This window comes from Engraulis encrasicolus, chromosome 16 (genome assembly GCF_034702125.1).
Source record: "Engraulis encrasicolus isolate BLACKSEA-1 chromosome 16, IST_EnEncr_1.0, whole genome shotgun sequence".
Classification (NCBI taxonomy): domain Eukaryota; kingdom Metazoa; phylum Chordata; class Actinopteri; order Clupeiformes; family Engraulidae; genus Engraulis; species Engraulis encrasicolus.
In genome coordinates, this window is record NC_085872.1 from 17,853,079 (window position 1) to 17,877,092 (window position 24,014).

General features: G+C 43.1%; 1 protein-coding gene across 1 annotated transcript in view; it reads left to right on the forward strand.

The window, feature by feature from the left end:
• Positions 1-24,014, forward strand: part of astn1 (astrotactin 1) — a 222,081-nt gene that overhangs the window by 117,504 nt on the left and 80,563 nt on the right. Inside the window, exons 13-15 of the mRNA XM_063218915.1 lie at positions 176-370; positions 10,247-10,374; positions 22,696-22,800. Coding sequence (XP_063074985.1) covers positions 176-370; positions 10,247-10,374; positions 22,696-22,800 — 428 coding nt within the window. The remainder of the gene's footprint in view (positions 1-175; positions 371-10,246; positions 10,375-22,695; positions 22,801-24,014) is intronic.

Consider the following 24,014-nt stretch of genomic DNA (forward strand, 5'->3'; position numbering starts at 1 on the left):
CTCTCTGTCCCTGGTAAACTAACATAATTCCACTTCTTGTTAAAAGCATGTTAACCGGCAGGACACTTTTAAAAGTATTTATTGTTGTATTTGCATTTAGCAGGGCAGATCTTTGCATATGCAGTCGTGGGCCTACTGTATGACAGTGTTGTTTGTGCTGTGTGTTCTCTATTAGCTGCATCGAGGACTACAAGCGGGGACCAGACGGGCGCTCCTGCCAGCCTCTGTCCGAGGCCTGCACCGAAGGAGTGGACTGTGCTGAGGCAGCAGACGTTCCAGCCAACCAGACAGTGTTTGGGGATCTCTTTTATGGCTACAACAACCATACCAAGGAGGTCACCTCTGGGCAGGTCCTGAGGGCCACTTTCAGGTAAGCCAGTAAAGTCAGAATTTGAATGTTTAGCTGTAGTCTGCATAGGGCCGCTGACAGCTTTGGCCGGGCCGGGGACAAAGTCATCGGAACCCCCCCAACCCCCCCCCCCCCCTAATTCAATACATGCAATGTAATGAGGACCCAATTCTGGGCCCGCTTTCTCCCTGGGCCCGGGACAACTGACCCATTTGTCCCTCCCTGTCGGCTTCCCTGAGTCTGCAGATAATATTGGAACAGTACAAAAGAGTACAAGCCTGCAGCGCACAATGACAATTTGTACACTTGCCATGTGAATGTTTAATGGAAAACATTTAAAGTGTCTAGTGCTCATATACAAACTAGTTATCATTCATGCACCACTTACCATAAGTGTTATTAGTCCTTTTATATGTCTTTTTAGAACTATTATTACTGTTGTGCGTGTATGTGTGTGTCTGTTCATTTTCTTATTGTGATTCCTGGACAATTGGCGCCGTACGGCAGCCTCCAGACCTGGTGTGTGAATGTGGGAAAGTGTGTGTGTGTATGTGTATTTGTTAAGCGCTTTTGTGACAACATCATTGTTGTGATACTGCGCTATATAAATACATGTTGTATTGTATGGTTGTATTGTATTGTGTTTTATTTCTTGGCATGAAAAGCATTTGTGTTTTTTATGGTGTCCATTTCAAATCCGTGCCTTTGAGACATTTTTCTGCTAATATCTACGAAAGAATAACCATATCGGACTCATTTCAAGACATTTGGCATTGTTGAGAATTTGCATTAATTCTTTATTCACTTGACATAACAAGCTGAATGTAATATGCTATGCTGAAAGCAATGGCTATCCTGCTTCATTCCCTGGGTAGGTCCCCTCCTGAAAGTATATAGGACATGAATTCAGAATAATAAAGGTAAATACAGGCCATAAATGTAGTGGCAGTTCTGGGCTATGTAAAATAGTTTATAACCCAGAAGACTTTGCATAAAGCCTAGTTGAGACTTTTTGCTAATTTGCAGAAACAACCCTCCTAAAATCGAGCTCAAGCTAAATCCCTATTTAGCCTGTAATCTGTTTTGTTAAATCCCACCTTAAAAGCTTGTCACAAAATTTCACATATGGGAAAGCTGTCTTTAATTCATCCATAGCTCAGGGTGCCGTGTCATCCTTGGCAATACCGTAGGAAGGAGCTTATAGCTCACCAAAGGATTCCAACTGTGGCCTTGAAATTGAATCCCTGCTCTTATGATTCCAGTGGCCCCAAGAGCAGCCCAACTCATCACCAGTGGTCATGTGATTGGTCTATAAGACTGGGCGGGGAGCGCAGGGTGTTGAAGAAGAGTTAATGTTATCAGACCGCCAAATCTCAAATGCTCTGATCTCATTTGCAGGGGTCCAAAGGGACAGCAGGTTTAGACAGGCTTGGGGAGAGAGGAAAAAAAAACCCACAGCTGGCCACAACGTGCCTTAGGCCCCTTTCTCTATAGGCATTGGAAAGAGAAGCATCTTTTGGGAGGTCCCAGCATAACGTTCATTCTAATTAACTGAAATGGCGTGAAGTGAATTGAAAGCGACCAGCAGCAAGTTTGGTCTAATAGGGCTTAATTGGACGAGAGAGAACATTGAATGCACAATACATAAAGCGAAGCTCCTGTGACGCTCCAGTTGCATCACCTCAGGTTATTAAGCCTTGATAGAGTATTCCAATCATACTACAATTAATTTTAAACGTGCAATTTGGTTGTCTGCACTGAAGAAAAACCCTCCAGGATGCTGAAAATGAGATATTAGTGTTGATATTCTTGTCGTGGAGATATCGCAATGTCACTGAGTGCTTCAGGTGACCAGAGATGGAGACAGTAAGGGTCTAAAGCCAAATATCTCTGTAATACTACGCCACACATGCTACTGTGGGTATATTATGGCCCACATTATCTGAGACTCACTCAAGCTAATTATCTAAAAAAAGAGGCTGTGGAAATGAAAAATACGGTTGGAATGTAGTTGTGCATGAAGAGGGAATGGATAAGTGTATGTGGAATGTATGAGGAAGGAAACCCAATCCCATGATTTTAAAACTTATTTATCACTATAAGATATAAGATGTAAGATACTATAAAACCATCAATATACTACAATAACCTTATGTGCCATAATACTATTCCAAATTATTCTGATTGTTCTGATCCCAGTCCATACTGTATGTGCCTGTAGTAGTCTTACTTACTCACTTACGCCTACTGCCCAACTTTGGGCATAGGCCACGAACAATTGCCCTCCAGTCATTTCGATGCTGGGCCATCTTTTCCAGTTGTCCCCATGTATAGCCAGACCTCTTCACATCTGCTTCTAGGTCGCGACGCCAGCTGATTCTTGGCCTTCCCCTCTTCCTTCTTCCTTGTGGATTCCTTGTGATTCTAACCTGGTCCTCCAGGCGTGGGGTTAACAACTCCACCCTGGAAAAACATAAATACAGATACAGATTCGCAAGCAAGAAACTCAAGCCTGTAGTTGTCGCTGTTGTTGAATATATAACAGTTGCCCTTCCTTTTGGACCACACCTGCATCAGCACCTTCCTATTTATATGCCTGATGACACTCCGCCCTCCTCCTGATCATTGCAATTGCGATAAGTGTCTGTTGCCTCGCAGCTGTTTTAGCCTATGGCACCTTTCTGTGCTTGCAGCTAGTGTCACCTACATGGGGTTGTCTATTTTTGCAGCAGCCCTACTGCTGCCTGACAAAATGTGTGGAACAGATCAAGCTTCATAGGGCTAATGAATTTGTAATTTAACACTCAGGCCACAGCAAATTAACCAGAGGTTTTTCTTTAATGTTTGTTTTTTAAATACTATTCACGATTAAGTGTAAAATTTCACACAGTAATTGAAATTTTACAGGGAAGGTGTTTCCACTGTGTCTGTGCTTAACAGACAGCACCACATAATACAGATCAAGCAGCACCAAGCTCTGGCACTCAAATATGTAGTAAGAGCACATGGTTGTAGTAAGAGCATGTAAATGGTTGTGGATTTGGGCTCACTAAATGTACATGCAGTCCAAAAGCAAGCAAACGCATAAAATCATAAAGGCCCCTGAAGATGGTTTGCTGTCATGTCATTTTGAATTTACTTTATTTGCTCTTGATCTGATATATCTTATATTCATCTCTTAACAGAGCCGCACATCACTGCAGATCAACTAGGGACATTTGCGATATGTCCATTTGTGTGGTTATCGCTTAATAATGTCATAGCTCATTACCATTGAAGTAAACTGAATTTTAACTTTTTTCTCTCCAGTCGCTCAGTTTGTTTTGTTGGTGCGAATTGCAGTCTCGTCACCTTATTCAATCGTTTCTCCATACAGAAATAATGACTTATACGGCTCTGGTCGCTTTTGTTTTGAATGTACAAATGGTGAAAGCGACACATTTGGCATGACTTCATGAAACAATTTTCTACATTAGATTATCTGTTGCAGCCTATTACTCAAGACAGAACATTAAATTGCAGTTGCTCATAGTGCAGGTTTAATATTAATTATGGAAAATATGCTATTTTCAGTTTCAGTTTATTATAGGGACCATGTACTATTAAACATAAATGTTGCTATTTCATGCATTGTACCAGAGTTACCCTTAGGCTAATTTACATATGTAGTCCCTGACAAGACTTAAAGCATTAAAATGAAATATCCCACATACAGACCCACACCCACACAAAATAAAAACATTGAGCATAAAAACATTGTCATCATCACCATATATCAGGTCTGTTTTTCACTGAATATTTAAGCTGTGACGTAAAGCTCCTTAAGAAGAGACAGCTCTTTAGGTCACCAGATAGTGCATTCCACTGAGTCGTGGCTTTAAAGGAAAAAGAGGTGACTGCCCAAACTTTATGCGGTAAGAAGGTATTATACAGTCATAAACAGATGCTACTCTTGAAGATCACATAGACCTAGGAGATCGATGACATACAAACTCCAAAAGACAAGCTGGGGCTAGACCATGTAGAATCTTGTACACTAGAGGCTTGAAAAATCTCAAAATTTTTCAAAACTGAATAAATTGTAATACTAATTGTGAAGTTTGTGTGATTTGATTTGCATTAAAGTATCTTCTGAACTCAAAGATTACTGAATGTCAGTAATGGAATCAGACATGGAATACCCTGATGCTGTTTCCTGGTCCCCATCTTTGCACAGGTTTTTGAAGGAAGGCTCTGCGGTGATCATTATCATGCGCCACCTCTCTCCTTTTTTTGGAGGCATACTGTATTGTGAAGTTCGATAGTAGTGGGAATCCAGGGCCTTGTGTCGAATACAGTCAGCCTGATACAAAGGCAAAGGAGGCAGGCGATTTGCAGCAAGTCTGTGGAGGACCAGAGGAGCTTTGCTATTTTGTTTCATTCCTCTTTCTCTACAGCATCCTCCGAGTTCCACTGGCAGTTTTTCAAAAGCCACACCCCATGGTTTTGGAATGTCGCGCGGCATCTGCTTGACTCCTTTACAGGCGAACCTTGAAAGGACACGGAAGTCAAACTTTAGTCCCCGATCTTTTAATGAAAATGATCCGAAATGTATTAAATGTGACTCTCCAGGTCCCCACGCACCCAGAAGTCGCTAAAGTGATTGCGAACACCTGCATAACAATGGCAAGGCTCAGCCGCATAGCAACGTCTTAGTGGTGACTCTCAGTGCCTTAGATACTCTGGCTCAACATACTGACAGCAGGTGTCACGTTTTTAAATGCATGTAAATTGAAGGTAGTTTATATGCCTCATTTTCAGCTTGTCATTGGCCTCTGCATGTGTGCCATGTGAAATGTGCTCTATTCCAACTTAGTCTCTATTCTTTTTTTAAGTCTCTGAAATGACAATGTTTCTCAAAATTTCACGTTATCTTTATTTTATACACGGCATGTGGTGTAACGTCATTTTCATTGTATTTGTGTTTTTATTTTGCCTCGTTTGCCAATGCAAAAGCATGTGGAAGCCTATCAGCATATCACCCATGGTGTAGTGGGCTGCAATGAGACCCTTGGTGCCTCATCTGAATGTGGTACAGCGTGCTGCCTCGGCCCTGCAGGAGTGAGTGCGAAAACTCTTTAAAGGCTTGCAACGCTTTGTGGCTGGTGACAGGGGAAGGGGAACGAGATAAAAGTGAGTCTAGGCAGGTGGGGATTACCCACATCCACTGGAGAGAGCACATAGTATACTGCACTACATCACTCACACAAACGGGTGCACACATAGACATGAAGACAGGAGGACACACACACACACACACACACACACACACACACACACACACACACACACACACACACACACACACACACACACACACACACACACACACACACACACACACACACACACACACACACAAAGAAACAAAGGACAAAGGACAAAAGCGTGACCAATTAAGCAGCGATATTGGTTTGAAAAATAAAACACACACACACACACACACACACACACACACACACACACACACACACACACACACACACACACACACACACACACACACACACACACACACACACACACACACACACACACACACAGTGTACAGTTCATACACATAAAAACATATACAGTTAGATATATGTGCAGACACAGAAAATACACTATAAGAAAATGCATATTCACACAAATAGCTGTCAACACTCCCACAATGAGTGCATGCGTATGACTATGAGTGTATATTTCTTACTTCTGCAAGCCTTTGCCATAGCTGGGTGTGCCCATCTGCTCAGTCCCCCTCTGAGTTTCATGTGTTCATATTTTCTGGATTTTTCTGGAACCACCTTATGATGTCCGGGTATGCCTTTGCCTGCACCCCCTCTCAGAGAATTGCACCCCATGTAGTCCCCATGCAACCGAATTTCTGTTGCCACATCAACACAACTTAAGATAGAATTGTAGAGTGAGATGGAAAGAAAAAAAAAGTATCCAGTGTATTATTCACCCATACTGCCTGGTCACTGTCATGCATAATGAGAGCCCAACTTTAACATGCCAGATATGTTCTCACTTCAAACGAGAAGAAAGGTCCTTCGGGTGTCTTCATTATGGGCAACCAGACCTTTCTGTTCTCCACTGCTTTTGTCTTGAGCCAGACATGTTCGTGTATAAGTTGGGCTTTCTGGGACTGGGGTGCGTAGTAAAAATAGCGTTGGCCGTAAATGCCCCACTAATTACTTTTTTCTTCCGCCTGCGCCCCCAGTCCTTTCTTGGCTCTCCTGCTCTTTTGCACAGCAGGCTTTGAGCAGTATTTAATGAATATTTTAGTGTCCTTTGTGCTCATTAAGTATGCTTGGAATCCTGATGAGGAGCATCATTCCCTGCGCGGCACGTGCCACACCCCCCCACCTCAACCCCGCGCCCCGCTGTTTCACCCGAGGTTTGGGCGTCTCCTTCCCCTTCCCCTTCTAAGGACTACCTTTACGGGAACACTTAATTAAAGTATCATATTTGAGCTATAGTTGGCCTGATAATGTGACATGCACAGGTATGCTAGCCGTGTTCACATAATTAGAGCAGAACCAATGTCCTTGGGAATAGTATTGTGATTAAGTACAGCATGCACTCACGTTGAGTAGGTTCTACGATGCCATTAAAAACCAGTGACTTAGGCTGGCTGTACGGGTTTGGACTTTGTGTTAAATGATTCAGGCCTCAGATCCAGACCTGTTTGTGTGTATCTGTTCCCATGAGGACATAAAAGGGGTCATTTTTGGGTCCATTGTGTGTGTGTGTGTGTGTGTGTGTGTGTGTGTGTGTGTGTGTGTGTGTGTGTGTGTGTGTGTGTGTGTGTGTGTGTGTGTGTGTGTGTGTGTGTGTGTGTGTGTGTGTGTGTGTGTGTGTGTGTGTGTGTGTTTGTGTGTGTGCGTGCGTGTGCATGCATTTACCTGAATGCCTCTCTGCCCGAGTACTTCACCCAAAGCCAAACGAAAATACAAGCTGGTCCACAACAGCTGATTCATCTCATTAGTAATTTTGTTATTCAAGTTAAAATCAGTTGACCAAAGACAGTCAGGCTGGTGTCATTAGATTTCTTTTCCTTGACAAATAACAGGCTTCAGAAAGATATATCACATAGGCTACTCTTAATTGAACAGCCATTACTGATTTAATTGATAAACTGAAGGCTTCAATTTCTTTTAAGTAGATCACCTTGAAAACAAGTAGAGCATGTAAAGAACTTTAGCATCTTGATTTTGAGGACATGTTCCATAATCAGAGACAAAACTGGGTATTTGGCTACTTTAATAGAGCTTTTTGTCATGCTGACTGCACAGTGTCATGTTTCATAAAGCTATCATTTACTGTGACAACACTAATTAATCACTATTTAGTTATGAAACTATGCTTTTCATTTGATGTATTATTCATTGTCCACCTATTCGTCTACAGTATGATACAGGTATTAAGTCAGTGTTTCCTCATTCTTCATTTTTCTTTATTTCTGCGGTACGCCGTTTGTTTCAAATAACCGTTTGGCATTGAAGTGTATAGTGGGTAGTTCCTTTATGCAACATTGTCCTAACATTGTCAGTGAGGAACGCCTGTCAAGGATCTTATGTCCTTAAAGTTATTAATGAATTACACCTTCAGTGGTAAGGCCTCATTGCACAGATATGCATTTAGACCCATGCAAATATATTTAGTGACTTCAAGCTCACATTTAATGAATTAGTTACTCAAGGCTCTTAATTTAGTCATTGGGCTGTCAGTGATGATCGCACAGGCTGTATTCTGAACAAGGCACATACTAGAATTAACTTCTCGTTCAATTGGGTGCCTAGCCTTTAACGGAAACAGTTTCAATCTTGCTAACAGGGCATATGAGGTATCCATTGCAGTGACCAATCCCATACTGTGTTAGGTACAAGCAAGGCTCGAGTTGTAGGAGGATGAGGGGGGATGCCATCCCCCCAACAATGAAAATGGTCTAAAATCATCCCCCTCAATAGGCCTACAGCTGGACACAGCGCGACAAGTAGCAGTTGGCTACTGTATGTAAAAGAGGAGTTCTTTATTGTTATCTGCTCAGCATACATATCCTTTGTTCTACCACCCTGTAAGCAAGCAGGCACTTGTCTTATTAGATACGTGTCTTAGCAGAAACAAAGTGCGAAGCGATTAATATTTCAACATCAGGATGTTGTCCTCACTGTGTTGTCCAGGTTTGACCAGAGAAACAGCTTTCTTCCATTTACCATGGCCATGGTGTACATGTCCCTGGGTGAATGGGTAGAGGGGGACATTGTACTGTACCTTTTAGGTGACAAGGACTAGCTCTCACATCAAGAAAGACAACACTTCATAGCACAGAGAATACCCTGCATGGAAGAGTACATTCTACTCCACATGCCATGTTATGACATATAAAGCACACAATACACATTTAACACACTTAGTAAAATACCTACTGTACTAGATATAACTAAATATAAACACATGCCTATTTTCTGGAGTACCTATGTAACCTTTATGTACGTTCTTTTCTAAATGTATTGCATGTACTGATATACTGTACAAGATTGTCATATAATGCAGTACAATTAAAGCTAGACACATATGGAAAGTAGCTAATTTAATAGCATTTTAATTTCATTGTATTTTCAGCCAGTTTAATTCCACTACTCAGCAGCTGATCCATAGTTCATAATTAGTTGACGTGGTATTTTTTTTTGGGAGGAATGGGGAGCGCTTCATCTTAAAATGCAAGAAGCTGTTTTCGAAAGCATCAGGAAATTAACTTGAATATGATGACATTCCTTTTGTAACCCCGACAGTATTCTGCCGCTGAAACATGCTTGTGTTGCAAAATCATGCAAGCTGATATTCATTTGCAGTGTGACTTTGCATAATGTGATATTGACAGCATTTGTCATTATGCTGTATGGATAACAAATCTGAATCAGTTTACATGTGCTAAACAGTATTGCACAGTGAATGACAACATTTGTTTTTGAATGTTCACACACCAAAGTCAAATTGTGTGAATATGCCACATTTCAACAGGGGCAGCATACATAGCATACATAAGAGTGAGACTAACTGTTTAGAAGATAGTTCTAACAAATATGTATTTTAAACATATCAGTATACTGTACACACAATCTATCTCCAGTAGTCCATATTTGCTCTGTTAACATTGGTTTGTAAGGACCATTTCAGTGTGATGATGGTTTGTGACTGTTTTATAAGAACTCTGAACTATAACTGTCTCAACTAGTGGGGGTTTGTCACACTCCTTGTTCTGATCCTTTTTATAGATCCTCTTCTTTCACGCAACTGTGGTGAATTTGAATCTTTGGGTCACAACAGCCAGTTGCGAAAGGCCATTTTTTTTTTTGCTTTCATTATGTTTTAAATTGGAAGCATCTTCTGTGGTTAGTTGTTTTTCCTTCTGTCCTTTTGTACATTCTACATTTTACATTTTCACCCTCTGCTGAACAACATAATCACACTGTTAAAATGGTTGCCATTTTTATGCTCTTAGATTGGCATAAGACACAGAGGGAGATGGTGGGTGATGTACAGCTTCTGTATATTTATATTTTTGTATATATATATTTACATTTTTATGGGGGGAAGGAATACATGGATTTGTACACCTGAGATTGCCTTACCTTACCTTCAAAATGAAGGATGCATAAGGTTATAGCTGCTTGCTTTTATTGTGTGTATGTAATGATATGGAATATTACCAGATTTTGCCCCACTGTACGTATATGTTTTTGACTGACAGATTCTCATTTCTGTCCAAATGATGCATTGTGTTTCTTCCATCTCTCTCTCTCTTTCTGTGTGTGTGTGTGTGTGTGTGTGTGTGTGTGTGTGTGTGTGTGTGTGGGTGTGTGTTTACAGACAGAAGAACTTTGCTCGAGGCATTGAGCAGCAGCTCCCAGATGGCATGGTGGTGGCATCCATCCCAACAGAGGTCCAGTGCCATGAAGAGCTATCAGACCCTGTGCCCGACCCAGAATACTTGACCGGTATGGAAATCAAATGGAAAAACGCCTCTACCATTCTCTGCTTTTTTTTTAGGCCAGCTTGCACTAATTACTATAGTGCCCGTCACAAATGCCAGCGTCTATTATCATCAGTATATTTGGTGAAGGGTTTACCATGGACATGCATACAATACATTACACATACAAATGGCTATGACATCCATCAGTAACATTGAAATGTGCCATTTAATCAACATCTTTATCTCCAATCAACTAAAAGCTCCTCCATTTTAGGCTACAGTAAGTGATTATCTGAAGAAAAAAAACATGGAAAGGTATACATTTTCACTCAAAGATAACCATGTATGAACATCCATGTAACCATCTTCCATTCCTGACTGACAGACCAAACTAAATCTCTTTTGGGAATGGACATTCCCTGGCAGATCATCTTCAGATTGTTGGACCGTCTGCAAGAATATTAAAAGCAGCAGGGTGTGCTAAGGTTTTGAGATCAGCTGGCATGGGTAGTCGTCATATGGCTTAGGTGGGGATACAGTCTTCGCACAGTGCTGCATGGCCATGATGTTTGTCTGCCAGGGTAATTTTACAGAGTTTTACAGAGATCTGCTCTTTTTGATGTTGGGGAATAGCTGACCGTGCTCACAGACATATAAACAGTGATTTTGCAAACAATAGCCTAGTAAAAGCTGTCAATGTCCCTTCTCACAGGACAGCAGGAGGACTGTTCGTGTTTTTCTTCTTCCACCAACACCAAGCCTTTTTTTGTTTTTCTCATGAAGACAACAACAACAGCTGCAGCTGCCATGACTAAACACCAGCTTAGCCTTTTCAACTTTTACATAAAAGCAGTATTCCTCATATTTCTGTATGTCTCACAACCCCTTTCCTTTCCGCTCCTTTCTGTGGATATCATGCACATCCTCATTGCAGTTTTCTGCCAGATCAACCAAGTAAATAATGAACTAGATGCAAACAGAAAGGGTATTAGCAAAATCATTTTTCATCAGGACGAGGGGGGGTGGGTGCTTCTGGATAGCGCGATTCCTGTCAGAATTCATTAGCCAACCAATCGGAATCCTTTCTTCAGCCGGCCGCAGCGCAAGCATTGCATATGCCAAACACTTAGACACTCGATGCAGTATAGGGTCAGCTTGATGTCCTCACTAATGTGCCAAATAACTGTGGCTTCAAAGTCCAGTGAAGGGTTAGGAGCTTAAAAATTTAAAGGGGGATGTGGGGGTGGATTGTTCAAAGTGTATGAAGATTTGTTTTCTTTTTATGTTTAGATCCGTGGGTACTTCATATATGACTGCGGGTGTGTTGTGTATGAAAATCATCCATATGCGGTTTGATTATTTTCCGGCAGCCCTTTCAGACTCCAAGACTTGTTTGTGTGTTAATACTGAACTGGGCAATTGAATTGACAAATTGACAGGGTCTTTTTTGCCCTGATAGGCTGCACATTTGGAGCTGATCCCCGCAATGTTTGTTTCACTGATACAGAGAATTACATGAACTGCTCACAGGGCCCAGACCCACCCCCCTAATGACCTGGAATGCAGGTGGCCCATTTCTCTCATATCGCAGTGATTGTCCAAGTAATTGCCAATTGTATTAGGTATCAGATAAGCCCACTCGCCGGCTTTATTTGGGGGGAATTTTGAAAGGAGATTAAATCATGTTCTCTGGACAAAGCGGCCCTCTGTCTGTCGGTCAGTCGGTGTACCCAGTAAGCCGTGGGCAGGGCCGCTGACAGCTTTGGCTGGGCCCGGGACAAAAACATTTGAAAGGGCCCCAAACCCAATATAACCCAAACCCAATTTTTTCATATAATGTAATGAGGAGCCAATTATGGGCCCCCTCTCTCTCCCTGGGCCCGGGACAAGTTGCCCCTTTGTCCCCCCTTTCGGCTTCCCTGGCCGTGGGCCCTGTGGTCTTTTGTTTACCCTCAGCAGCAGCTTCAGGGTGCGGCAGGTGGCCGGCCGCGGAGCCACACAGCCCACCCTGCACCTGATGCTCCTCATGTTACGCAACTGGTACAAATAGCCCCAGTAAACACAGCTCATTAGTCATGTTTTTTTTCCACAGCTCTGTATTTAATTATTTCAGAGCATAGGTCACAGGACAACTGGGCATTTCCCCGTGGTCATATTTTCTCATTTTGGGGACATTACTTGACTGACTGAAAATTGTTTACAGGAGGGATATTAGCTCAATTGTGCCAAATAACATTGCAATAACAACATTCTAGTGCCAATGTGTGTTGATGGCATTTTAACAAAGGTCTGACCCGGGCTATTTTCAGTATTCAATTTAATATGATCCATTGCTTTGACCAGACCAGGTGCTGATTGCAGCAAGCCAACCCCAGCATCCCGTTTTCACCAGAAGCTATTTCTATCGAATTTCCCCTCCCCTCATGTTGCATAGCGCCCCTTTAAAATGCTCCAATTTTCTTTTGTGTGCCCTTAATGTGTCAGCGTGATGCGAAGCATTTCTTTGAATATCTCAGTGCGGCAGCCAAAGGAAAACACCTGAGCTGAAATTAGCTGCCAGCCCAGGTAATTGGGTGTGGGACGGCGTCTCGGTGAGCTTATAGCATGGTGCGAAGTTATGGGAGCTGTTGGGGACACTTGCCACCCCCTCCCCTGCTGATTTGGGCAGGTTGGTGCCACGGTCAGTGTATTTGTCACTGTGTCAGCAGTCCTGGAAGCCTTCCTCGCCCAGCCCTCTCTCTCAGGGCAGCACATTCATCTTCCTCTTCATCTGCAGGTTGGAAGCCATTCATCATAGGCCAGAGGGCTCCATCAATTATTCCAATGGGGGACGGGGGCGAGGGAGGAGAAGGCTTTTGAAAGGCAAATACATCTTGATTTAATTGGAAAGCAGGTAGAGCCCCAAGTCGCTAAGCAGATTTCCAGCTAGAGAGAAGAAAGAAGAGAGGGGAGGGTTTGTTGCTCTTCGTACCGTAGATCAAGCCTGAGGCATCCTACGCAGGGAATGGATGTTTGCAGTTTAATAATTGCTTGTCTTTGGGAAAATGGCATCTCATCAAAGCGGCGTGTCATCATGTTGTAGTTTCCACGTCTGACCAGGTGGATGGTGCAAAAAAAGGTTAGGCGTCAGGGGGAGGTTGATCTAGCCCTTAATGTATATGCTTTACTGTAAGTTGTGGTGCCATACGAAACTGGTGCAGTCAGCAGTGTTGCCAGACTCGGCGGTTTCCTTCCCAATTGGGCTGCTTAGGATGGTCGTGTGCGGGTAAAAATGGATTTTGGAGAAAAAAAACACCCAATTTTTGGCCATAGAGATCAATAAGAATTTGGATTTAGGAGCTTCCAGGCGGGTTTTGAGCATTTTTTGGGCTGGAAATCATCAGCCTCATATGGCAACCCTGGCCGTCAATAATCATCAAACAGTGGAGGAGGTGGAGAGGAGGTGGAGGAGTTGGAGAGGAGGTGGAGAGGTTCAGAGCCCCTCGCTGCCTCCAGGTTTCCTTTGAACACTGTAGAATTAGTTTTGCCTGTAGAGCTGCTAAATTCAGCTTTCAGGGTGGGAAAAATAGAAGTGACAGCGTTTGGGTTTATAATAATCCGATTCAATTCAATCAGCGCATAAACCCCAAACAGTGATTTCTGTCAGGCTGAAATAGTTGGGGGATCATGTCTAATTCAAGCCCCATGATTTATGAAGTTGGCCGCAGACCATGCTAACTGGCTGACCGCTTGAGTTATATCGAGGTTGTACTGTGGCAACCTTAAATTGCTTGTGTGGTATTAATCAACCATGTGTTGTACAGCTGCCACCTCTTAGTATGTTCACTGATAAAGAACACTGCAACAGTCACACAGATATGAAGCTATATGCTAAATTAAGTATGGAAAGAACTTGTTCATACATACAGTACGCGCAACAATGTACAATTTCGCAATAAAATAGGCTTAGCGCTTAGTTGAGCAGGAATATGAGAAAAAATTAAGGACTTTTAGTGTATGAATGTTACAGAAAATTAAGTTTGTGTGTGATTGTAATGAATATTAGGTGAACAGCGAGGAAAAGAATCCTACTAGTAATCTATGACATACTTATAAGTCTCCCCACTGCTTTGGCTTAAACAAACAAGCTGATATGCACCATTTTGTGGCGCAGATTCCATTTAGACATATCATATTGTTCTACAATTTGTCATTTCCAAATATATTCAATGCCATTAGACTTTGACTTCAACACATCACAACACTGTAGGTGTTTAGACAGAAACGACGTTGGCCAATCATAGCCTTGTTTAAAACGTCAGAGACACGCTGTCCCGCCCCATTCTCCATTTACCGGTACTTCTGGTTGCAGAAATATGTCCATTTCATTCATTTTTTGACGTTTCATTATGAAAAATCCATTTTAAGGGTGTTATAAGCCTTCACTCCTAATCAGCTATGGAGTAAATGTTGACCATGACACATGTCTTCCAACCAAAATCCAAGCATTTTCATATACTCATTAATACTTGGTTTTCTTCAACTTAAAATGAAATGATTATGGTCATCATTTAACCCGTACCTTAGGCACCACAAAGCAGATTTTTCACATGACAATGAAAAGAAAGAATGGAAAATTGACTTCCATAACCAGAAACCATGAGGAAGAAGGTGGGATAGTTTTTCTATTGGCCACCTCCTGCAGTCGTGGGGAGCCATCCAAAATGACCGCAATGAAATAAGGTTTTTGCACTCTTTGCTGGTATTCTTTACTGTGACTGGTTTCACAGGTTTTGAACACAGTTTCTATCGGAATCATGAATGGCGTTTAATGCCGTTTTAATCCATTTTAATAACGTGTGTAAAGTTCCTCAATTTCATCTTAGGAGATAAATCAAGGACAGCCGTATATAGCGGCAATAGCTTAAGCTCAATGATCTCCCTTATATGAAGGAAAGATTGCCTATAGGACCAAGCTCCAACGTTCCTGGCTAAACAATTGCACCACAATCCATTTGGCAATGGATGCAGAAGAAAAATGGACTCCCATGGACTCCCCTGTCAAAACACAACCTAGTCCCCAGACCAACACTGCATGAGACTTTTTTACCTCATGTAACACACAGGTTTATGTGTGTGTGTGTGTTTGTCCAGGAATGTGTATATGACTCAATGCATGTTTGTCTCTCCTTGCAGACAGCACACACTCACAGACAGTGGGTGCACAAACAAACAGACAGACAAACAGACAGATAAGATCATTACAATTCCAAGCCAACCCCCCTCCAGGGCAATAAGCATATTTAGAGCCTGGTAGTCCACAAAAAAAGTTAGGCCCACGAGCGTGTGAGGAAGCCTAGCTTAATAAGAAAACAACACAGAGAGGAAGATGATGATATGTGTATGTATGTGTGCTGTGTCGTTAATAATACATGTGGTAGCAGACAACAGGGAAGGAGGGATGAAGAGAAAAAGAGAGAGAAAGAGAGAGACAGAGAGAGAGACAGAGAGAGAGAGAGAGAGAGAGAGAGAGAGAGAGAGAGAGAGAGAGAGAGAGAGAGAGAGAGAGAGAGAGAGAGAGAGTCCATGCCCTGAAGAAGTTTCTTCAGACTCTATTAAACAAGCAAGTAGGCTACACCTGGATGGCTCCTGTTGGCAAACCAACCTGTAAAATTCTGGTTGTTAGCTATGTAGTAGCCTAATGTTACTCACCAAAATAACAAAAAAAACTGGATTGTCCTGAGATTCTCCTCAAGGTGCACTGGCAGGGAGAAAACACAACATCCATATTTAACAGAAGAAAAAACATGGTGATTATTTTAGTTTTCATTTTGTTGAACGTCACAGCCATGGTGGGGACCAAGGTCGTTGGCATATTATTATTGCTGATGTAAAATGGAGGATTCATAATTACATGCCAGTGATGGGCAACCTGTTTGGTCATCTTCCAAGCAAGCATGCCCTCGTGGGAATTTCACATGGCGGCACTGAGGCAGCAAAAATCCATATTTTATTACAGCCATTAGTAATTGGAGATTTTGCCGGAGGTCACGGCTTGATGGAGCGTTATTCCGTTTCTTAGCACCCTAATGCATTTATGTACATCATTATGCCACACCCGATAAATAAGAAGCAGCAGGTTCCAAAACAAAAAAACAAAACATACACAAATATATTTCCATATTTGTGCAACCCAGTTGTGTAATGGAACTGACATACTGTAGTGTGATTTGTGTGTATTGTGTTGTGCAAAAAAAAGAAAAAGTCATTACTGACATCTCAGTTAGATGTGTCCCTTGCCATTTGATGACCACTGGATGGCCCCAACTCATTCTTCCTTACCCGGTACTCTCAGATCTATTCCCAGTTCTTTTCACAGTAACACATGAATGGTTGCTGGCCCCGCAGTTATCTTTCAGCATCAGTGTCTTTTTTTCCTTTCAAGGTCTGACCTCATCTGTCTGAGAGTAAGAGCAAACATCTCCAGTGAGGGGAGTGGATTTAGTGCTCTCAAAGGAGCATGCTGCCAGTCTGAGCACAGTTGCTGTAGCCTTGGCCCTCTCTACACCTGTTTGTTGTCTTTTTTTACCTTCCGTACAGTACATTCCTGTTTATTGGGCGTCTGTTCACATGTGTGCCTCTATCTACACTACAGGAACATTAGATTTACAGAGGAGAGAAATGGAACAGCAGCTGCAAATAAATAAAATAATCCAAATAAATAAATAAGACTCTGGAAATTGATTGGCTGGTGTACATGGTTTATTTCATTTGCAAGCCAGATGTAATTGCCCAGCAGTTGGCTAAACATTGTTAGACATCTCCCTCTCCCCCTCCACCACATCCCGCCACACTCCACTACCAGTATGGGATGTCTGCTGCTGGAGAAACAATTAATTGTTTGGGTTCCAGGGCAATTAGACTTCGCAGGCCTGCAAGTCCAGATAACTTGTTTTACTACTCGAGCTTAACTTCTCTCCTCGGTTCGGAGATAATTGCTCCATAAATGGCCATCTCGAATGAGGCGTGCTGGAGCCTGCCTAGTCCAGCCAAAATGTGAACGCTTCCATCACTGCAGCACAAACCTCTCTGTGGTACGAGTAAACTGATGCAGTTTTCACGAAGTTTCGCGGAGTTCATCGATTGATGTTAGTCATACGCTTGGTCATTATGTGCCGCAGTTTGTCTGCCGCTCCGCATAAATTCATTTGACAATAATGAGAAGTACATACTTATTTTCAGCAAGACAGTAGACCTCAATTTTCCTGGCATACATGCAAAAAAACTTCAGCCCCCATTAAAATTCAATTTAAGGAGCGGCCCTCAATGGTAATCACATTTGGGGTTTAATTTATTCTTTGACACTGATTAATTGCGTCGAATTGCCGGAGCCATTTCCTGCAGTAAACGTCAATTAATTTGCTGACAACATTAGATGTGATAATTAATGCAGTGGGGGCCTCAGCATGGGTCCTTCCAGCCTGGAGGGGGGTGGTCCCCAGCAATGCCTGATACTAAGCAGGAACACCTACTGCAGCTGAGCTGGTGGCTGTTTTTTTTCCTCTTGTCCTCTCTCTCGCTCCCTCCATCCCTCCATCCCTCCTTCTCTCTCTCTCCCTCTTTGTTGTTGTTGTTGTTGTTTTGGAGGAGCGAAAATAAAAAAAGGCCTGCAGGGAGACACACTTCCCTACCTGATTTATGGGCTGTGATCTCGTTACGGACAGTTGTCCATTCACAGTGTCGGGCGCCTCCCCACCCCCCCGTTGCTTCTTTGCGGTGTGCGGCGCCGACGAGGTCCTGCGGAGGGAGGGAGGGGGGTGGACAGGAAAAGTGAGTGGCATTGATTCATGCGGCTACACAGGGTCCCTTCTCCCAAAGTCCCTCTCAATTAAAATGGCAGCATATGGCCCAGTGACCGTTAAAGTGGAGAGAGAGAGAGAGAAAGAGAGAGAGAGAAAGAGAGAGAGAGAGAGAGAGAGAGAGAGTGCTGGATGCTGAGGAGGCCGCAGAGCGTGGGGCCTCTCCTTCACCATTGCCGGGGATGGAAAAATGTCACCTTGGCCTGGCCTCGCCAGAGACATCTCCTCCATGGCCATCTGCCACTGCTACTTCCTGTGATTGATGTCCGTTTGAGTTGCCCCTAAACATGGTGCTTTTTCATCACATGACACATTACCAAACAGTAGATAGATATAAATTCTATCACCACCCTGATAGGTGGTGATCGTTTCACATCACAACGTTTCTTTTTTGTATACGTTCCATGTGCTTGATTGTGTATTACAAAGGCATGAAGGACACGTTGTTAGATAGATATCAGTGCTATCACCCCACTGATCGTTGTGATCGTTTCACATCACAGCTTTTTTTTGTATACGTTCCATGTGCTTGATTGTGAAAGGCATGAAGGACACGTTGTATAATGTTCCTCTGTAAGGTCGCCCATCTTTAACCTCCCCGTGGCCCTAATGAATCATGTTTTAAAGAGTAGCAGGACTTGCTGGCTATCATTGCACAGCTTCCACGAGGGGTCATGACCTGGACACCAAGACATATGCCCTTTGTTTGTCATTTACTTATGAATTAATTTGGTTATTGAGATCACAACGATCTCATTTGAATACATTATCATGCCATATTGGTTCATCATATTTATGATATGACCAAGCTTTTATACAATGAATAGTTTATAGGCTTCCTTTTGATTTATATGTATGCGTTCCCGTCCAGGAATAATGACCGATATCTCTCTCTCTCTCTCTCTCTCTCTCTCTCTCTCTCTCTCTCTCTCTCTCTCTCTCTCTCTCTCTCTCTCTCTCTCTCTCTCTACCTTGAACTGAACTTGGCCTGTGCACTTCAAGACAATCAGAGGAAATGTGATTATGGTTGTCTAGTAGAGGGTCTCGGGTCATTGATCAGGGGTACTACTGTACCTATGACTTCTGAAGTGGGCCTGAGCATCGACATATTGGAAAAGTTGGAGAGGTTTTAAGTGCTGTTAAAGATAAGTTTCACAAAGTGACCATCCCTGACATATCCCCCTCCTCTCCTCTTCTTTTCTATAGTATCTCAGTGGTGTCAACCAGTATTCATCTCCATTTACTGTTACCCCTCATGCTTTCTTGAAAGTGTGCACGGGGGGGAGGTGTTAGAGAACCAGCAGTCTGACCGCTGGCTTCCCATCCCATTAGATTAGCAACAGTGTCTGAGGTTAGTTCCCCTGCCTGTTCCATCATTTTCTCCCCATAGTCATCCATTCCTCAGCTCATCCAAGAGTGAAATGGAACATGAGCTCTTGCTGTTAATGGGGTTTCATGAGCCATAAGATGGCTTCCACCAGTGGTTGTCGCCATGAATCTTCCACTGAGGATTCTAAATAGGAGGATTTGGCCATGCCACAGTGAGTTATGGGTTCTTTGGGGGGGTTCTCTGGGGCTGCTGTGAGCCATGCGCAAGAGAGAGAGAGAGAGAGAGCACTGGCTTGTGTGGGGAGGAGTAGGTGGCCATACAGCGTGATGATTCTCAGACCTCCCTATGAGATAGGGAGCGTTTGTGTGTGTGTGTGTGTGTGTGTGTGTGTGCGTGTGTGTGTGTGTGTGTGTGTGTGTGTGTGTGTGTGTGTGTGTGTGTGTGTGTGTGTGTGTGTGTGTGTGTGTGTGTGTGTGTGTGTGTGTGTGTGTGTGTGCGTATGCGTGTGTCCGTGTGTCCGTGCGTCCGTGTGTGCGTGCGTGCGTCCGTGTGTGCGTGCGTGCGTCATGCGTGCATGAGTGTGTGTGTGTGTGAGTGTGTGTGTGTCTATATGTGTCTGTGTCTAAGTGCTTGCGGGTATGAGCTTATGCGCATCTTATGTGGGTCTGTGTTTGCAGGGGTATGTATGTGTTCGAAAGGGAAATGTGAAATGGGAGAATCTGTGTGCATGTATACACTTCCATCACCATACCCATATCTCAGTATTGTTAGTTCTTCTACTTTTTTCCCCTTTGTTTGCAAATGTTTCATGCTTTTTGAGTTTGTTTTGGATTTATTTTTCTTTCTTTGTCCCTTTCTTTCCCTCCACCATCTTATTTGCATTTTTCTCTTTTTCCCCTGGATCCCTGCATATGCTCATTCTGTGTTAATGGTGCCACCACCCAAAGGCGTGACACACAGGGGCAGAGGAGAGGAGTGACTTGACTGGAGCCTCTGAACTCGTCGTGTTTGTGATGTGAAGTTCGGTCATATTAATCATTCTGTCTGTCAGAGCAGTGGCAGAGTAGTGGTGGCACCCAGGGGGTATGAGAAGACAAGGCCTTCTGAAGCAAGAGGATTTTAGCTGAGAAAAAGAGGAATACGGGGCTGTGCTGCGTGCTCGCTCTGTGTTAGGGGCCTGTTATTAATTTTAAAACTGACACATGCTGCACTGAGTCGTATACACTCTACTGAGGTGGTGGGGTGGAGTGGGTGAGGGGGTGGTGGAGCCGTTCGCTCTTTGGACAGATATAAGTGAGAGTCACTGAAGGTGGGGGATACTGCATGAGCAGCGCATTTAAGGCCCAATTCATCAAGTTTTCTGCACTCACACCGTGGGGTGTATTTAAAAAGTTTATAAATATAAGAGAACAGTGAGGTGGTGCACAAAAATATGTACGTGGTGCTGTACTCTACTGTATGAGTGTGTGCTGCAATTTTTGTTCCATGAGGAAAATTGCTGTGTGGAAGTGTTTTTTTCTCATGTGCTCACATTGGGATGAGGTGGAGGGATATTATGGGTGATTTTCTTTCTTACTGTATGTTTCACAGACCTCAGGGATATAACCAGTTCATATGTGGCCCTTACAGGAGGGTATACCGCATGCCGGAAAGATATCGGTGCTATTTGAAGAAAATGAGCTCCTGTGTTGCAGGGCTTTGGTTTTGGGTATGAGTAAAAAAAAAAGTCATTCCATTATTATTACGGTAATCAGCTCCTGGGAAATGCAGAGTGCAATACTTCTGATGATGATGCTGCTGTGTAGCTATATAATCTGCAGTGCATGCATCATTATTATGCTGCCTGTGTTTTCATGCTGAATGTAGACCATCATCGGACAACTAAAGGTATGGTAATGGGTTTGTATGCAGGTAATTGTTTGCTCTGCATGGACGTGTTTCTGTTGATGTGCTGGATGAAATAGGAGATTCAGTCAGGATACACAGGCTTATTCCAGAGAAGCTTTGCCCATTTGATATGTGTCACTTCCTATTGCTAGCGCAGGACTAGATACACCAAAGATGACGCCGCAGTAAAGCAATGTAATGTTGGTGTCATTCAAGATGTCTTCTTGCATTGTATGACAGTTGTATGATAAAGGGAGACTTATTGTTGTGTTCTGGTGTCAGCAGCACAATCTTATTTATTTTTTTCTTGGTGATATTGTAGTGTTCTTTTTTTCAGGGGCTCACAAACAGGCTTGCTTGGTGTTTTTTTGCTGTGATGTTTTGGGCGTTGATACTATTTTCCTGATTTGTTAAACATAAAAACAGGTGGGATTGATGTATAGCCGTGACTCCTCTCGAAGCGCCGGGGGGTGGCTGACAGTTCCTATAGGAGACAAAAATGATTGATGGCCGTGCGTCAACTTCTCATACGCGGCGACATTAGGGATTCTAACTCGAAACACAACCATGGGCGCAATCCTGATGGCTCCCATCCGTTAAAGAGATGGGATGGATGAATGATGCAGGCCACGGCACATTTCATTTACACAGACATTTATAATGCTTTGTCTGTCATTAATATTGTGTTATCCTTTTAAAGAGATGCCTGACACTTACAGTATTACGTTTTGGGATCCTTCATATTGGGTAGTGATCACATGGTCAAATAGCTAGAAATCTCACACCATCAGCCAGAGTTCAGCAGGAGTGGGCTGGGGAGAAAATAGATGTTTTTGTTCGCCTGGGTTCTCGTCACATAACTTGAATTCTGAAAACAGATGATGCCAGGCAGGTATTGGGATTTCTTTCACTGACTCTGTACTGCATGTTAGGGATGCACTCTATCGATGTTTGCACCAGTGACTCAATTTAATTGATTTGTTGTTTATTTACAGAGATTAGATTCCTTGGTATTGAAAAGGAGACCATTGTCGTTCTCCATTTACACAATCGATGTGTTTTCATTGCAGATATGAGGATGGCTTTTGTGACAGGAGGATAAATATAGATTCTCCTTGAGCTACTTGCACTAATATGTGACTGAGCACAATGTGGTGAAGACAGTCCATGAATCGTTTTAAGTATTGAATAATAAATAAGTAATTCATGTTGTTATATGCACCTATAATCACCTGCAATTTGTTTTCCATCTGAAGCTGAAAATGTCCTATATATTTTCCCCCTACAGGAATGGTGAATTACAGCGAGGTGTCCGGATACCCTCTTGTTCAGCACTGGAGACTGAGATCCATCCTGTACCATGTCAAGCTGAACCAGTGGGTGCTCTCCCAAGGTAAATCATTAGAGGAAGTTCTCCCCCTTGTTCCCCCGCAGAGCCGGCTCCTCAGCAGGGAGCTGTGGTTGAGCCGGCATGTACACGGGCAGCACAGAGGGGTGTGTGTGTGTCTGTGTGTGTGTGCGTGCGTGTGTGTGTGTGTGTGTGTGTGTGTGCGTGTGGAAGGGGCGGGGGGGGGAGGGGTGCGCATGACATTTAGAGGAACTTTAGACCTGTGCCTGACATCTCGAATTTGCACCACTGAGCGCTGCCCTGCTCGGCTCTGCACGGTCTCTTTCTATGGTCTGCTGAACTGATATTCTCATATGGCTCTCCAAATCTGCCCAGACCTGCCATATACAGGGGAGACTTCATAAAATGAGATCTCTGCTTATATTTTATATTTTGTTTTGGGTCTTTTTTTCCGGGAAACGGGTGCATTCACAGGAGTCCTGGGGCTGCCCTGCTGAGAGTAATTTCAATTCACTGGACTCTGACAAGGGTTTTTTTTTCTCTTTTTTTACTGCGGTTTCTTTCCTTCTTGGTGTGAAACAGATGTCCCGCAGAACACATTTTTAGACCGCCTACAAGAGCGAAGGACGTGCACAATGCTTTGTTGGAATTTGATGGGCTTTAAGCAATTGTCTTTTGTTACATATCCCTGGCATTTCGGAAATGTGGTTCATAATAACTCCTATGCCAGAGTGTCTTTTGTAACTCTATTGTACCAAGACCCTGAGGTTAGCCAGTGAGTCTGTCAACATTTTAGTGATCCAAGGTGAGATCTCCTCACAATGCTGTTGGCAATTTAAGGAAGACATGCTGCTAAGTACAGGAGACATTATTTTAACCGTGTTAAATGTAGGATTATGCAAGAAATGGAGACATTTTCTCTTCTGCGGTGTCTCTTCACTGCACTTTACTTGCACTAAGACCCTTCAAATGCTAAGAATGGCAAATGGAGACTGGATATTGCTTTTATCTATATAGACCCGACTGTCCATCAGTTGGATGTCGCAAACCAAGTGGAGACTTAAAAGCCACAGTTCTTCAGTAGAAATGATTGGGATGAGCTTTAGCATTCAATTGCTTTCCGATTACCATTTTCTGGTCGGTTGTCTGCCCACTTCCTTCCTTCCCTCCGTCCGATTAGCAATTGAAATCCTCATTTTTCTCTTGGCAGACCAGAAGTAGGAGTTTACTGATCCTTAGCCCCCGATATCAAAGCACCA